The sequence below is a fragment of the Anabrus simplex genome, chromosome 8, assembly GCF_040414725.1.
Source record: "Anabrus simplex isolate iqAnaSimp1 chromosome 8, ASM4041472v1, whole genome shotgun sequence".
NCBI lineage: Eukaryota > Metazoa > Arthropoda > Insecta > Orthoptera > Tettigoniidae > Anabrus > Anabrus simplex.
The window spans coordinates 166,639,615-166,657,322 of record NC_090272.1 but is presented as its reverse complement, the minus strand read 5'-3'; the positions used below and the strand labels follow the sequence as shown (position 1 = coordinate 166,657,322).

Below are 17,708 nucleotides of genomic sequence, written 5' to 3'. Positions count from 1 at the left end.
GGGTTTGGTTTGGTTTTGATATTTACCTATTGATCATATGGTTTGACAGTCTCCACAGCCTGAGCCCCGCTATATAGAAAAGACAATAAATAATAGCCTACTGTAAATAGAATAGTACACAGTTATATGCAGTCCTATATACTGTACTAGCTGTTGTACCCGTGCTTCGCTACGGAATTCTACATTGTATACAGAATTCTAGATGAAGTCGTGTGCATGTTGTGAATAAGATAACATAAGTATTTAAACATTAAATTTTATGCACCTACCCCTTAACTACCATTTCATCCAGCGAGAATAAAAATTGTTTGTATCCTAGATTGTAGTAGCTTATTCCCAGACTTTACATACCGATTTTCATTAAATTCTGTTCACCCATTTTCTCGTGGTTCGGCGTGGATATGGACTTAGCAACAAAATCGAAATTTATGAAAATATCTGTTATCACGGCCGGTAGGGTAAAAGGGTATAAGACATAAATGATCGTAAATATAACTTTAGTTATGAAGTATTTATCGGTACGGCCACTAATAACATAAATATTTGAGAATTATATTTTAGGTCTTCCCTTAAACTATCATTTCCCTAAGCGTAAATAATATTACTTACAGTCGAGAATATAGCGCATCATTCCTCTACTTTACATACTGATTTTCATTAAATTCTCTTCAGACATTTTCTCGAGATGCCCGTACATATATGTATACAAACATGACTGAAACTTAAAAAGTGCATTTCCTTGTTACTGACGACACGACCTATACAAAAATACCATTCTTTTTAAATTCTGAGCAATGTACAGACACAAGTCTTACTGTGTATATATATATCACATTTCTGTAATTCACTTTGGGCTAATACGCTAGCTTTTCATGTAACGTTTCGCATCTAGATCTGGCCCTTCATGACCATGTACCCTAATCAAATATCCTGGGCTGCTCTTTAACATGTTTATCTAGTCAATTTTTCGGCTGAGCTGCACCATTAAAGAATGAGCAAAACTGTGCCAAAGTGACACTTGTATGCCTACTCAATTCTCTCAGATGTGTAGCATAACAACAGAGCCTCGTGACCTTGACACTACGACCCGTCTACTTATCATCAATTGATATGCTCATGTAATTTAAACCAACAAGAGTCAACTGTACAGAGCTTGCTGGTTCGTTGTTAAGTTCCTTGTGATTCGTTTCGACTACAAACGTACCTATGAGCTGATAAGTTTAATTCATTTTAAAACTCGGTGCTAAAAATAAGTCGAGAGAGATGAGTGAAGTGAGAGACAGTATTTTCAATGGAGTCCTCAAGAAACTGGTTTCACATAAGAAAATCTTATGTGTTGGAATGGCAAATGTTGATAATATACTTATTTGCCCATCTTATCCCAGGGAAGATTCTGACGAAAGGTATGTTTTATTATTATTATTATTATTATTATTATTATTATTATCATTATTATTATTATTATTATTATTATTATTATTATTATTATAGTCATCCTAAATTAATTTCTTCCTCCTCAGTGTATCTAAACATCATTTGATTTTAATAATTATGCAAAATCATTTTGGGTTATTCTATATCACTATATTTCTATATGATAAAAACTTTCTCTATCCTGATATGCTTTACTTTGTCCATTGTGGCAACCCGTAATTGCGGGAAGTCGTTGATTCGTTCAATAAATATATATATACCTTGGTATGGTGGCAAGCCCGTAGTCTCAGAATGAAGCATGTATGTATGTATGTATGTATGTATGTATGTATGTATGTATGTATGTATGTATGTATGTATTGCACCCGTCCCTACGCCTAATGGCTCCGGCATGATCTACAGGGCGTTAACGGGTTGGAATAAAACAAATAGGCGCTTAACAAGACTAAGCTTAAAGGCATACAGGGTAGGAGACGGATCATACCTAATTACAATGAGAACACATTCGGGTTAAAGTTTAGGTTAACACAAGTGGTTTATTAGGCCTTAATGATGATGATGGTAATGACGCATTTATATACAAATGAATTACATGGATTATTATCAATTGTTGTTGTTTGTTATCGACTTTTAGTCGTATGTGATGGATCCGAGTATTATCTATCGCAGAGCGATCCATTATGACGAGATTCGAACGGGAAAACACTCATCATAGACACTGAGGCTATGTGACATCATTGATCAATAGGATTAACATGCATGCAACGAATCTGAGCAATCCCTATACTAAACACACAACTATTCCCCAACGAAATGCCAAGAACGAACTCATAAAAATGTGGAACAAACGCCCGGGTTTGAACCGACCCTCACTTGTATACAATTCACCACCCCGATGGTCAACACCATCGGCAACTCAATTATAATCACAACAAGATACATAAACCCTTAAAGAACACAAATTATATACAGTAAACACGTGAGACATCCAGCCTTCGGTTGAGCATTGGGGTACCAATGCCGCTGTCGGGAACTGAACTGACACCCCTTTGGATGGAAGTTGGACTCTGAAAACCCTAAGCTAGATTATACTCAAGTGTGTAATGACAGTAAGCTAACAAGTACTGGTAACAATCGCCGTGTCATTTATTAGCGACTACATCAATCTGGCGTGTTGAATATTTCATTATTGGGCGATTCTTCCGCCCTCATTCTCTTCAACTCAAGGCTCCCCCTTACACGAGCGAAAGAGCATACAAAAAAAACAACACTTCTCCTCACTAGGTCAACTGCCCCAGCCCCTTTGCACGGCGGGTGGTCAGTGGCCTCGGCCTTCACAGGCATAACGCCCTTTCTTAACAAAACACCCCATCTCGGGGATCGTTCACTAATAAACTGAACTCCATTGTTCATTAAACAAAATTACATCGGCTCTCAATACTTCACTTCAATTCAACACACACATTCGTTTACAATATCATGATCCCGCGACGCGACACCGGTTTCTATGATACCAATACTTGCATGATTACCATAACTACAATTTATTATTATTATTATTATTATTATTATTATTATTATTATTATTATTATTATTATTATTATTGGGTTCATCATTACACCATCTCCCTACACGACTTACCTGGAAATTAGACCATACTGCATGATCATAATTAACTTCCTCGTAATAACGGTGTAATTAATCCATATCTAAATCGTGGTTTCTGATAAATCATCACGCGGTAATACAATTATGAATTAAATATTCCTCAATTTGCACTTAAATTGTGATAAGCCTGCCAATTAAAATCGTACACTTCCTATCTAAATATATGTCAGTGGAGGCCTGGGTGTCAGTTCCGAAGTCACATCTCGTAGTTCTGGGTGCTCACGGAATAAAATTACACTATTTACCAGCCATGCATTATCATCACTGGACTAACTACAACCTAACTTGAATTACTCTGAATTACTAACAATTAGTCTCCTGACGCATCAATAATTACAAGTTTCCCCAAATAAAATGATAAAGTCAAAATACTACTGCATGCAAACTTATCGTATTACCCCTTTATTTACAATTGATTGCTCAGACGTGTTACTAACTAAATAAAGTAAATAGAAGCTACGTGTATCATGGTAGCACATCTACATTACTGAAGTTACAATCTTTAACATTATAGCGTCAGGTAATGATAACTGTTCCCCGCCCAATCTGATTTCGTCATATTAATTATGATTTATACTCATCTCCATCTCGATGACCCGTTGTCAGCTCAGGGAGTCCATGGCTGGTTTAGTGCTGATCCATAGGCACCAAAGCAGTTACTGGAGGCACCATTCTTCTTTCCAACCGGGAGTCCATTGTTCTAAGTTGACGAAACCGCTGGCAGTATTCCTGAGGCACACAACACGTCACTATTTATTCCAAGATTTGTGTAGTTACATTCAGTGTAAACGTCCAGCCACGATATCGGACCTCACTCCGCAATCCACGATTCAGTATCGGATTCCGCGTACCTTTGTTACTACTCGACACAGTAGCGCCGTAGTAATAATAATAATAATATTATTACAAATTATATTTAATGTTCGCGACACGTCCCTGATCTTTAAAGTTTAGACACTAGCATCACGTCTATCCAATCTCTGCAATATTTACGCACAGTACGCGATTTCACTTGTAAATTAAATTGAAATTCACTCAAACAAAAGATCGCTGGAAGCTCGACGGCACGAAGCTTCGCCGTCCGTAAGCCACAAATCCCGACTGACTCTTCTCCCTTTCTGCAGTAGTTTTTACTAGGGAGCGATACCCCTTCCACTAATTTGTGTAGCGCCTATTCCCGGCGTACTCGAGGTAAAATAGTACGGATGGTCGGTGACCAGTATCTAGTTGGTGCGATTGAGACATAACCACTCAATTATCCTTCGGTGAATCTCTTTAAATTAATTAAAATATGTTCTGCTTCCCCTACCACACGGGGTGAAGTCCCTCCGTCGAGGACGTGTCATGAGACTAACCAGATGGCCCCAGTACTTTTCCACGCAGAAACAACACACTATTCTTTCTTCTGCTGAAAGTTATCACGGACGAGGACATTAAACACTCTAAATAAATGTCCCAGTAACATTTATCCCTTTTAAATCGGGAGATGGTCCCCTAATTCGAGTTTTATTAATTTTCTACCTCGTAGGTAATTAAGTTGGCCAGTCCGATTCCAAGATGGCTCCTATATTCCGTTTCGAAAAAGTTAGTTTCCCCTCATTCTGTGAGCCTTGAGGAGGGATGTCTTCTCTCGAGTGATGTCACAGGGAATCCCCATTCGTAACCCCTCCCGGGATTAAGTTGGCTTGGCTTCATCTGCGGGGCCCCCGCTACTCAAAGGATAATACTGCGCAATAAGTCGCAGACAAAGAAATCTCGCAAAATAATTTTAAAATACACAATTTATCTATCTCAATGGCATGAATATTAATTAGTTCCGGTATGACCTCTATTAATGATATGAATATTAATCACTTTCAGCGTTCTTTCCCTTTAATAGCATTGCGTGCGTAATTACGGATATCGATATCAACCTAAGGTCCTTGGATCATGCCCCTGTCGGGTTCATATTCCCCTCTCCCCGAGAAGAAATGGGTACAGGCACTGGACACATTTCGTCGCTAAATATTCAATTGGCAATATCGATTCACAACTGTTTCCAAACCTTTGCTTTCTGGCGAAGTTCCTGGTTCTCTCTCTCCAAATAATATGCTATCTGACGCAATGCTTCTCTGTAGTTCTCCAGGTACTGACATTCTGGACATTCTTCATCCCCAAGATCTCTCTGTGAAAACAAATTCTCCAAATAATTGACTTCTTCGGCTTCCTCATTTGGTCCCGACTCTTCATCTGACACGTCACGTCGATCTTCTTCTCCGTCTTCCTCATCGTCTTCTTCTTCCGTTGCCCCAAGTTCTTCAGCGTTGTCCGCGTCTTCTCCATTGCCTCCGGACGTATGGTACAACTTCAGATTTGCCGCGTTGTAGATGGTTTCGGTCACGCCGTCCATGCTTTGCACCTTGTATGCGTTGTTGTCGAGGTTTTGGATGACTCGGTAAGGACCGATGTACAGTTCAGCGAATTTGTGGTAGAACTTGTTAGGTGGATCGGATACTGTTGGTCGTTTAACGAGAACAAGTTCCCCTACGCGCAGCGGTCGATGGTACCTCTTGTTACGGAGACGACGTAATCTCCGTTCTGCTTGGGCCTTCAAATGTTTTGCTGTCTCCTGTATGCATAGCTCAACCGATAGCCTAGGATCCTGCGGACATTTTAAGACCTCGTGCCATGGTCTCTTTGGAAAACTGTCGAAATGAATCACTGACGGAATTTGGCCGGTGGATTCGTGGATAGTGCCGTTGATACTTTCTGTGATAACAGGAATCACGTCCACCCAACGCCAATGTTGTCTAGGACAGTAGATACGGCAAAATTTTGCGATTTCTCGCATTATCCGTTCTGCGGGATTCGACTCCGGATGCCTAATTGAACTTAGATGATGTTTGATGTTTAAGTTGTCGATGTCTCGCTTGAAGTTTCCCGATGTGAACTGCGACCCATGATCAGTAAGGACGCATTCGGGCTTGCCCATACGTGGTATGATTTTAGTCTTCAACTGATTTATAACGGCTCTAGTATTTGCCTTCTGGATTGGACAAAGAGTGACGAATTTTGAAAACACATCCACGCATACCAAAATGTATTGAAGCCCTCTCTTTCCCTCGGGAAGTGGTCCGTAAAAGTCTAAAGCGAACAGTTCCCGAGGTTTACTTGGCAACAACGGCTTCGGTTTTTGCTTAAGTAGGTATGGATTGGGTTTTACCCGTTGGCAAATGTCGCAAGTAAGGAGTACCTGCTGAACAGTTTTCCTCAAATTTTTCCAGATAAAAGTTTCCCGAAGTGTAGCAATCACTTTATCTCTCCCTGCGTGACCTGTAACGTGATGAGCGAGCCAAACTAAATCAACCTGCAACGTCGTTGGAACCACGATCCTGAATTGCGTGTGGTCCTCGTCCACGAATTTATGCAGCATGCCATTAAAAAATTGGTACTTCTCGGATCTTTTCTGAAGTTCACGGTATTCATCCGTCCCCGACTGTATTCTACGTTGGAGGAAATCGATCAACTTCTTCATCTCCGGACATTTCTGCTGTTCTTCACCAATAGTCCGCAGCCTTTCTATGATTTCGCGGTCCCCTTGTTCTATTAACTGTATTTGGTTAACCACGATAGGTTCCGGATCTGGATTTCTACTGAGGGCGTCTGCAATTACATTTGCCTTTCCGGCGCAGTGCTCGACTGTAATGTCGAATTGCTGCACAAACAAGCACCACCGGCTGACTCTCTCGCTTGTTAATGCAGATTTCATCATGAACGTCAGAGCCTTGTGATCCGTTCTCAACACAATTGGGTACCCATAAATGTATTTCTTCCAATGGTTAAGAGCGGTCACGATCGCGAGCATCTCTAGTTCGGTCACGGTGTATTTCAACTCATGCGATCTTAATTTGCGACTCATGAAAGCCAAATAGGTGATCCTCTGTTCGGGTTCGGGCGTCTCTTGATACAGTACTGCCCCGACTCCTATAATCGACGCATCAGTTTGCACAATAAACTTTTGTGTATAGTTCGGATATCCTAATTTCACACTATGGGCCAACAGATCCTTTGCTTTAGCAAATGCTTCATCGCATGCAAGGTCCCATTTCCACCTATTGTTTTTCTTGAGGAGATCTTGTAATGGTGCAACTATACTGGTGTAGTTCGGACAATGATCCGCGAAAAAGTTACAAACTCCTAAAAATTGCCTGACATGTTTCACCTTCGTCGGCTTTGGAAAATTTTGAATTGCCTTTAATTTAACAGGATTGGGCATGATTCCTTCTGAGTCGATCACATGACCTAAAAACAGGATACTCCTTTGGCAGAAATTAGACTTGGGTAGGTTTACCTTGAAGTTGTTCCTTTCTAAATCAGCTAATAGTTTATCAAGTTTCTCCAGGTGCTCTGGCAAAGTTTCAGATGCAATAAGGATGTCATCCACGTACCTCACCGTAAACTGTTTAACCTCGTCACTGAGGTTACGATCTAGTGCCCTAATGAGCGCTGACCCTGCTGTTTTCAATCCAAAGGGTAACCGGTTAAAAACGTAGGTTTTCCCATCAAACAGAAACCCGGTCAAAATTTTGGTGGCTGGGTCAAGTTCAACGTGATGAAATGATGATGTCAGATCAACTCCACTAAATAATTTCATTCCCCGGAATTTCTTAAGGACCTCTTTTATACACGGGGCCTGGTCATACTCTGGGATTAATCGCTGGTTTATTGCTCGCGCGTCGAGGCAAACCCGCAACGAACCGTTGCCCTTCTCCACCACGACCAACGGATTCAAAAATGGTGTGGGTGATTTTGATATAATTCCGTTATCTTCCATCTCCTGTATAATTTTCTTCACCCCAGCGTGAAACTTTTCAGGTATCGGATATGGTCTTTGCCGAAATGGCTCCCAATTGTTGACGACTAAGGAATATTTGAAATTTGGAATTTTCCCTGGACGTGAACCAAATACATTTTCGTGTCTCTCTATGACTTTCTGTAATGTGCCTTTGTCTTCCTCCCCTATCTTCGCTTCGTCGATCTTTTCTTGGACTACCTCCGCCAATGATGGTCCTTCATTCTCCGCTTCCAACTTGAAAATCATCCCTTCAAACTCCTTGATCATCTCGTCCCGATAGGCATCCCAGTTTGGGAAGCAATCTCCTCCTTCATGTTTCAATTGTTCTATCTCCATGGTCCAAATTTTCTCCTCCCCGTGTTGTCCCTCGAAGTCGTTTAACCTTACATCTCCCTGAATTGAATCGTTCCTGAATCTAATTTCATTCTTGTCCATGTCAATGACCGCTTTGAATTCCCGAAGAAAGTCAGCTCCAATGATGATATTATATTCCATTCTAGTCAAAATTATAAATGGATGTGATATGAGGTTGTTCCCAATTTCCAAATCTAGATAGGCCTGGCTATTGCATGTAGTTGTGCGGTCCGGAATTATTCCTCTAACCTTAATATTGGAAATCGGAATGATTGGAATACATTGCTTCGATTCCAGTTCTTTGACTAATACTTTAGATACCACGCTGACGCTCGCGCCTGTGTCTACGAGGCAACGAACCAGCAACTGATTTACACGGACAAAAATGACGGGTAACGCTCTGATCGGTTTTGGACATGCCTGAACGGGATCTTCAACGAGGTCATCGGGCTGAACTATCCAAGATGCGATGGTCACGGACGTCCACGGTTCCCCCTTCGCGTCGGTAGTCCTCGAAAATCCGACTATCTCCTCACTCGGTTTTCCTAATTTTTTTTTAGCTGACCTCCGCCTCCACTTGAATATGGTGGTGCGCGGGGATCAAGATTACTGGCACGGTTTGCAGCATTATGTGCCTGTAGTTCGAGGCTCTCTGCCCCTCGACATTCATCCGACTTAGCAAACTGCTGCATCGAATCTTTCCACCGATCGTTTCCGGCCTGGGTATCTTGCAGATCTCTGACGTAACGACGTGACTCATTCCTTCTGTCGTTGAGGTCACCCCGATAGTATTCTCGCGGTCTGTTGTTCTGTCGACCACGGTTACCCCAGTAGGAATTGGGTGTTCTCTCGTAAGGTCGTCGCCCTCGTGCACCGCTCTGTCCGTGGTTGTACCTCCCCGACTGATACCATTGACTCCTACCCTGGTCATTTCGACACTTCCATTGGTGGTTTTCCCACTTCGGAGACCTCCAATCCCTATTATTCCTGTTCTGGTTGCCTATCTGAGCGTCAGTCTGAGTACTTATCACCTGAGTACTCCGGTTTACCGACTGATCTCCCTCTCGAACATTTAACGTGTTGATGGCTTCTACGTTTCTAGCTCGACCGTGCCCGACATGAGATGTCTGATCCAACTGTCTTAACACGTGCTCGGCTTCCACTGCCGTACGAATATTTGCCGCAATCAACATGCGCTGGACGTCAGCTGGGAACTGCTTTGTGATGGCGGTTATTAATTCACTTTCAGTCGGCGGGCTGTCCAGTTCGCGCATCTTCACCAGCTGGGACGTGAAATAATCGCAGAACCTTGTGGGTCCTCCCGAAGCGTACCTCCTCGAGTAAAGCTCTAACCTAAGCCCTTGCTGCGTGTCCAAACCCCAGTATTTTTCCAAAAATAGCTTCTTAAAGCCTTCGTAGCTATCGAAACAGTAGCGGAAAGCTTTAAACCATTCAAGGGCCTGGTCTTCCAAAAATTTTTCAACTACTCGTAACTTCCTATCCGCTGGTACCCGATGATCCGCCATGTAATCATCTACCTCGCGGAGGAAACTTTTTGGTGTGGTCCTGGTGCCTGGTTTGAATTTTTTTGGCTTATCATCCGCCGAACGTAAGAGGCTATACATCGGTATTGAATTTTGGCCAAGCAAGGTCGACGTTCTCTCGTCCATCGTCGGTAATTTATACTCTTCATTGCCGGGTAGTTGATCCTTGAACAGACTGTAGCCCAACTGATGTGATCCGCTACCTAATTCGATTTTCTTCATTCCGGCCGTTTCCATTTTGAAATGTGGTTCATCCCGAATGTCTAATTTCTTCATTCCCTCTATTTCTTCGCGAAGCGCGTTAATTTGTTCTTCGTGGATCTCCAATTTCACCATCATTTTCGAGCCTTTCTCTTCGCTCCATTCGTGGATCTGTTTAGCAGTCTCTCCTACTATTTGTGCTGACACTTCCTTCCGTAACCTGGCAAAAGTTAGTTTCGTATCGGACTGCGCTGCTTGCGATACTGACGTAATCTTTTCGTCTAGGGCCTCAATTACCGCCAAGGCTTTCTCCGTCCTTTCTTCAACGATCCTGATATTTATCTGGTTGTCCTTGACCTGCTCCACTATCTCTTCGATCTTCGCGTCGCGGTCATTCGCTTTGGACCTGACCTGTTCCATCTCACCATTCAGCCGATCGATTTCCTCTTTAACATCCACGATTTCGCCATTCACGCGAGTTATGTCTCTCTCGATACCGGTCTCAACCTGACCAAGCCGCTCAACTATTCCCTCGACCTTTATTTCAACAACGGCATTGAGCTGAGAAACCGCGTCTATTTTATCGCTTAGTTCCTTAGCCCCCTTTTCGCATTGTTGTTGAACCTCCTGAATTTTGTTCATTAGACTACTGCATTTCTCCTCAATCATCTTGCTAGTCTCGGTTCGGTTTTCTTCCAATTTAACCTCAAAATGTGTTGATTTACCGTCAAAGTTCTCTAGTTGTTCTCTGACCTCTGCACGCCCCTGTTTGCATTCATTTTCAAGCGTCTTAATATCGTCCTTCATTTCCTCCCGATTCGCCTTTAAATCGTCCTTCATACCGTCCTTCATTTCCCTAATCTGCGCACTGTTATCTTCCATCCTATTCTCCATCTTATTTTCAAGTGTCTTAATATCGTCCTTCACACCGTCCTTCATTTCCCTAATCTGCGCACTGTTATCTTCCATCCTATTCTCCATCTTATTTTCAAGTGTCTTAATATCGTCCTTCACACCGTCCTTCATTTCCCTAATCTGCGCACTGTTCTCTTCCATCCTATTTTCGAGTGCCTTAAAGGCGTCCATCAAAGCCCGCATGGCTTCACTATCCATGTCGCTATCCTTTGAGATGACAGGACCCCCCTCGCTAACGTCGGCGTCAACAAACCACAACAATATATAATTATTATTTACTTTGAAAGAAAGGATTCCTCTATCCAAACTTTACGTTTTTCCAGCTTCAAATAATCTTTACTTTAATCATCATTGCAAATTAAGCCTCAAAAACGGCTATCATTGAAGCTGCCTAACCGCCTAACATCATTAAGGTTCATGAAATTTATATAAGAAGGCAACGGGAAATTTCCGAAAATGATTATAATATTAGCCCTCAAATTCAGTTAATAAAGTTGCCGGTTGACCTGTAATTCTAAAATTGGGCTCGATTTTAAATACCAACACAGGTGGTATAGTGCCAGTAAATCAACCCATGCCCTCAGCATTGAGGTCCTTCAAACACACAAAGTCATCAGAATCTCAAGCTGAACCCATGAAATCAACCTACTGCCACTCGAAAAAGAAAAGTAGGCGTGAGGTTACCTCTTCTCATCCACGGTTATACTAACGTAAAATATATTTCCTAATAGCAGGTTGTTTGGTGAAGAAACCCGCACCACTGGCTGATATCCGTGAATAAATAGGCACTAAGAAAAAGCCACTATTCACTTCAAACCTCACTTATGGGAAATTCATTTTATAGTTTCCCGGGATTCGAACTAATCCCCTTGAATTTTGGATACGCCCCTGCTTACGCGAATGTCATGGCTCTGCCCATATCATTGGACCATGACTGTGTTCTCATTCATAAAACGATTTAATATTGACATCAAGGTATCACTTATTCAACTATAATGAACTGGGCCTCGCGTGGAAATGTCAGAAGCAGACCTGGGTTACCAAATAATCGTGCCCACTCCTGGAAGCCGCACATGTATGCCTTGCCTAATACATAACACAACACGCCCCTATCTTCGCATTGTTGTTGCGATAGGTGGGATAATTATGCGCCTATTAAACATGAAAATACGTCCATTAAACCGTAAAATATGTCCCACCTTGGGCCGTATTTATATAGCCAGACATTGGATGTCATTCTATATGGCGCTAAATTTCCTAAATCTGGGTAGCCCTTATTTACGGACATATCGAGCCCCCACAGTTCACTTACGCCCTTTTATCTCGCACCACGTTGGACTGATATTTTAGTATGGTGCACAACGTGTAAATGTCAGGTAATATAAATATACGCGCCTATTTAACATTAGAACACGTCCCACATTGCGCCGCCATTTTAGTATGCACCCGTCCCTACGCCTAATGGCTCCGGCATGATATCTACAGGGCGTTAACGGGTTGGAATAAAACAAATAGGCGCTTAACAAGACTAAGCTTAAAGGCATACAGGGTAGGAGACGGATCATACCTAATTACAATGAGAACACATTCGGTTTAAAGTTTAGGTTAACACAAGTGGTTTATTAGGCCTTAATGATGATGATGGTAATGACGCATTTATATACAAATGAATTACATGGATTATTATCAATTGTTGTTGTTTGTTATCGACTTTTAGTCGTATGTGATGGATCCGAGTATTATCTATCGCAGAGCGATCCATTATGACGAGATTCGAACGGGAAAACACTCATCATAGACACTGAGGCTATGTGACATCATTGATCAATAGGATTAACATGCATGCAACGAATCTGAGCAATCCCTATACTAAACACACAACTATTCCCCAACGAAATGCCAAGAACGAACTCATAAAAATGTGGAACAAACGCCCGGGTTTGAACCGACCCTCACTTGTATACAATTCACCACCCCGATGGTCAACACCATCGGCAACTCAATTATAATCACAACAAGATACATAAACCCTTAAAGAACACAAATTATATACAGTAAACACGTGAGACATCCAGCCTTCGGTTGAGCATTGGGGTACCAATGCCGCTGTCGGGAACTGAACTGACACCCCTTTGGATGGAAGTTGGACTCTGAAAACCCTAAGCTAGATTATACTCAAGTGTGTAATGACAGTAAGCTAACAAGTACTGGTAACAATCGCCGTGTCATTTATTAGCGACTACATCAATCTGGCGTGTTGAATATTTCATTATTGGGCGATTCTTCCGCCCTCATTCTCTTCAACTCAAGGCTCCCCCTTACACGAGCGAAAGAGCATACAAAAAAAACAACACTTCTCCTCACTAGGTCAACTGCCCCAGCCCCTTTGCACGGCGGGTGGTCAGTGGCCTCGGCCTTCACAGGCATAACGCCCTTTCTTAACAAAACACCCCATCTCGGGGATCGTTCACTAATAAACTGAACTCCATTGTTCATTAAACAAAATTACATCGGCTCTCAATACTTCACTTCAATTCAACACACACATTCGTTTACAATATCATGATCCCGCGACGCGACACCGGTTTCTATGATACCAATACTTGCATGATTACCATAACTACAATTTATCATTATTATTATTATTATTATTATTATTATTATTATTATTATTATTATTATTATTATTATTATTATTATTATTATTATTATTGGGTTCATCATTACACCATCTCCCTACACGACTTACCTGGAAATTAGACCATACTGCATGATCATAATTAACTTCCTCGTAATAACGGTGTAATTAATCCATATCTAAATCGTGGTTTCTGATAAATCATCACGCGGTAATACAATTATGAATTAAATATTCCTCAATTTGCACTTAAATTGTGATAAGCCTGCCAATTAAAATCGTACACTTCCTATCTAAATATATGTCAGTGGAGGCCTGGGTGTCAGTTCCGAAGTCACATCTCGTAGTTCTGGGTGCTCACGGAATAAAATTACACTATTTACGAGCCATGCATTATCATCACTGGACTAACTACAACCTAACTTGAATTACTCTGAATTACTAACAATTAGTCTCCTGACGCATCAATAATTACAAGTTTCCCCAAATAAAATGATAAAGTCAAAATACTACTGCATGCAAACTTATCGTATTACCCCTTATTTACAATTGATTGCTCAGACGTGTTACTAACTAAATAAAGTAAATAGAAGCTACGTGTATCATGGTAGCACATCTACATTACTGAAGTTACAATCTTTAACATTATAGCGTCAGGTAATGATAACTGTTCCCCGCCCAATCTGATTTCGTCATATTAATTATGATTTATACTCATCTCCATCTCGATGACCCGTTGTCAGCTCAGGGAGTCCATGGCTGGTTTAGTGCTGATCCATAGGCACCAAAGCAGTTACTGGAGGCACCATTCTTCTTTCCAACCGGGAGTCCATTGTTCTAAGTTGACGAAACCGCTGGCAGTATTCCTGAGGCACACAACACGTCACTATTTATTCCAAGATTTGTGTAGTTACATTCAGTGTAAACGTCCAGCCACGATATCGGACCTCACTCCGCAATCCACGATTCAGTATCGGATTCCGCGTACCTTTGTTACTACTCGACACAGTAGCGCCGTAGTAATAATAATAATAATATTATTACAAATTATATTTAATGTTCGCGACACGTCCCTGATCTTTAAAGTTTAGACACTAGCATCACGTCTATCCAATCTCTGCAATATTTACGCACAGTACGCGATTTCACTTGTAAATTAAATTGAAATTCACTCAAACAAAAGATCGCTGGAAGCTCGACGGCACGAAGCTTCGCCGTCCGTAAGCCACAAATCCCGACTGACTCTTCTCCCTTTCTGCAGTAGTTTTTACTAGGGAGCGATACCCCTTCCACTAATTTGTGTAGCGCCTATTCCCGGCGTACTCGAGGTAAAATAGTACGGATGGTCGGTGACCAGTATCTAGTTGGTGCGATTGAGACATAACCACTCAATTATCCTTCGGTGAATCTCTTTAAATTAATTAAAATATGTTCTGCTTCCCCTACCACACGGGGTGAAGTCCCTCCGTCGAGGACGTGTCATGAGACTAACCAGATGGCCCCAGTACTTTTCCACGCAGAAACAACACACTATTCTTTCTTCTGCTGAAAGTTATCACGGAAGAGGACATTAAACACTCTAAATAAATGTCCCAGTAACATTTATCCCTTTTAAATCGGGAGATGGTCCCCTAATTCGAGTTTTATTAATTTTCTACCTCGTAGGTAATTAAGTTGGCCAGTCCGATTCCAAGATGGCTCCTATATTCCGTTTCGAAAAAGTTAGTTTCCCCTCATTCTGTGAGCCTTGAGGAGGGATGTCTTCTCTCGAGTGATGTCACAGGGAATCCCCATTCGTAACCCCTCCCGGGATTAAGTTGGCTTGGCTTCATCTGCGGGGCCCCCGCTACTCAAAGGATAATACTGCGCAATAAGTCGCAGACAAAGAAATCTCGCAAAATAATTTTAAAATACACAATTTATCTATCTCAATGGCATGAATATTAATTAGTTCCGGTATGACCTCTATTAATGATATGAATATTAATCACTTTCAGCGTTCTTTCCCTTTAATAGCATTGCGTGCGTAATTACGGATATCGATATCAACCTAAGGTCCTTGGATCATGCCCCTGTCGGGTTCAGTATGTATGTATGTATGTATGTATGTATGTATGTATGTATGTATGTATGTATGTATGTATGTACGCGTATCACGTGCAAAATGGCTGAAGAGAAATTAATGAAAGTCGGTATGTAAAGTCGGATAAGACACTATGGTCTAGGCTACAAATAATTATATTCACGCTCAGTGAATGGTAGTTTAGGGGAGGGCCCAAAATTCAGTTATCAAAAATCTGTGTTATTAGTGGTTCTACCGATAAATTCTATATAACTAAAGTCATATAGAATTAAGTTTCCGATCATTAATGCCTTATGCAATTTTACCGTATCGGCTATGACAACAGAGGTATTCATGAATTCCGATTTAATGCTGGGGCTGTACCTTAATTAAGGCCACGGCCGCTTTCTTCCCACTCCTGAGCCTTTCCTATCCCTTCGTCGCCATAAGACCTATCTGTGTCGGTGCGACGTAAAACAAATAACAAAATAGCAAAAGAATTCCGATTTTTGTTGCCACATCCATACCAATGCAAGCCACGAGAAAATAGGTGAACAGAATTTAATAAAAATCGGTATGTAAAGTTGGGGAATAGAGCACTGCAGTCCAGGCTAGAGATGACTTTATTGACGCTGGATGAAATGGTAGTTTAGGGGAAGAAACCTAAAATGTAATTTTTAAATACCTGTGTTATTAAGCAGTTTAATCAAATCTTATTCACAACGTGCATACAGTGTAAAATTCCGTAGGGAAGTACAGTACATCAGCTGGTTTCAAATAAAAATACGTACCAAAATACGAAGTGAGGATTCTAAGAATAGACGTGGATGGAAGTCATAAGTAAAAGAGAGAAGGGATGTTTGGAAAGGGACTGGGACTCATAATAAGAACTTTGGAATATCGCACAAAATGCACACACACACGCGCGAACGCACGCACGCACGCAAGCCCAACCTGAATGGCTGCATTAGCGAAGAGAAATCAGAAATCACTCACTTTTTGTAAACGTTATCTTTTATCATTGTGTCAGATTTCACGTTTGTTTATATTAAGAAGAGTAGAGAGTTTACAACTAAGCTTCCTAAATGTCGAGGCAAATGTGAAAGGTGGAGATTGGTGGTGATTATTGTTTTAAGAGGAAGTACAACTAGGCAACCATCCTCTGTACAACACTAATCGGAGAGAGAAATGGAAAGGGTCCGACACTTTAAAAAATGAAGGTGTCGGCTAAAAAAATACAAGCGCCACGGAGGGCGTGAAAATAAAATACTCCCCAGAATTCACAAACATAGTACTGCCGGGGTCGGAAAAGAACAAGAGATGACCAAGGGAGGTCGGATAGGATAGATGAAAGTGAGGAGCCTCGCACAAGTAAGTGGAAGGTGGTGGTGGTGATTATTGTTTTAAGAGGAAGTACAACTGGGCAACCATCCTTTATATAACACTAATCAGAGGGAAAAATGGAAGGGATCCGACACTTCGAAAAATGAAGATATCGGCCGAAGGAAGACAAGGGCCACGAAGGGCGTGAAAATGAAAGACTCCCTAGCCCTCGCAAACCTAATAGCGTCGGGGTCGCAAAAGAACAAGAGTTGACCAAGAGAGGTCGGATAGAATAGATGAAAGTAGGAGCCTGGCACAAGCAAGTGGAAGCAATGCCAGTACTCAGCTGAGGGCCCCGTGGTCGCCAACCCACGCTCCAAAATTCAGAGCCCCTGAGGCCCCTTTTAGTCGCCTCTTACGACAGGCAGGATATACCGTGGGTGTTATTCTACCGCCTCCACCCACATGGGGAAAGTAAGTGGAAGCGATGCAGGACTCAGCTAAGGGTCCCGTGGTCGCCAACCCACGCTCCAAATTTCAGAGCCCCTGAGGCCCCTTCTAATCGCCTCTTACGACAGGCAGGGGAAACCGTGGATGTTATTCTACCGCCCCCACCCACAGGGGGATAAGGGCCCCGTGGTCGCCAACCCACGCTCCATAGTTCAGAGCCCCTGGGGCACAAGTGAGTGGGAGCAATGCCAGGACTCAGCTAAGGTGAAGGTGGTGATGGTGGT

The 17,708-nt window shown here is 41.9% G+C and overlaps 1 protein-coding gene across 2 annotated transcripts in view; it reads left to right on the top strand.

Moving 5' to 3' along the window:
• Positions 1 to 1,148: 1,148 nt before the first annotated feature.
• LOC136878919 (ketohexokinase) overlaps positions 1,149 to 17,708 on the top strand; it is a 50,559-nt gene continuing 33,999 nt past the window's right edge. For both annotated transcript variants that reach the window (XM_068228863.1, XM_067152532.2), the window contains exon 1: positions 1,149 to 1,403. In XM_068228863.1, coding sequence (XP_068084964.1) covers positions 1,264 to 1,403 — 140 coding nt within the window. In that variant the 5' untranslated portion in view covers positions 1,149 to 1,263. The remainder of the gene's footprint in view (positions 1,404 to 17,708) is intronic.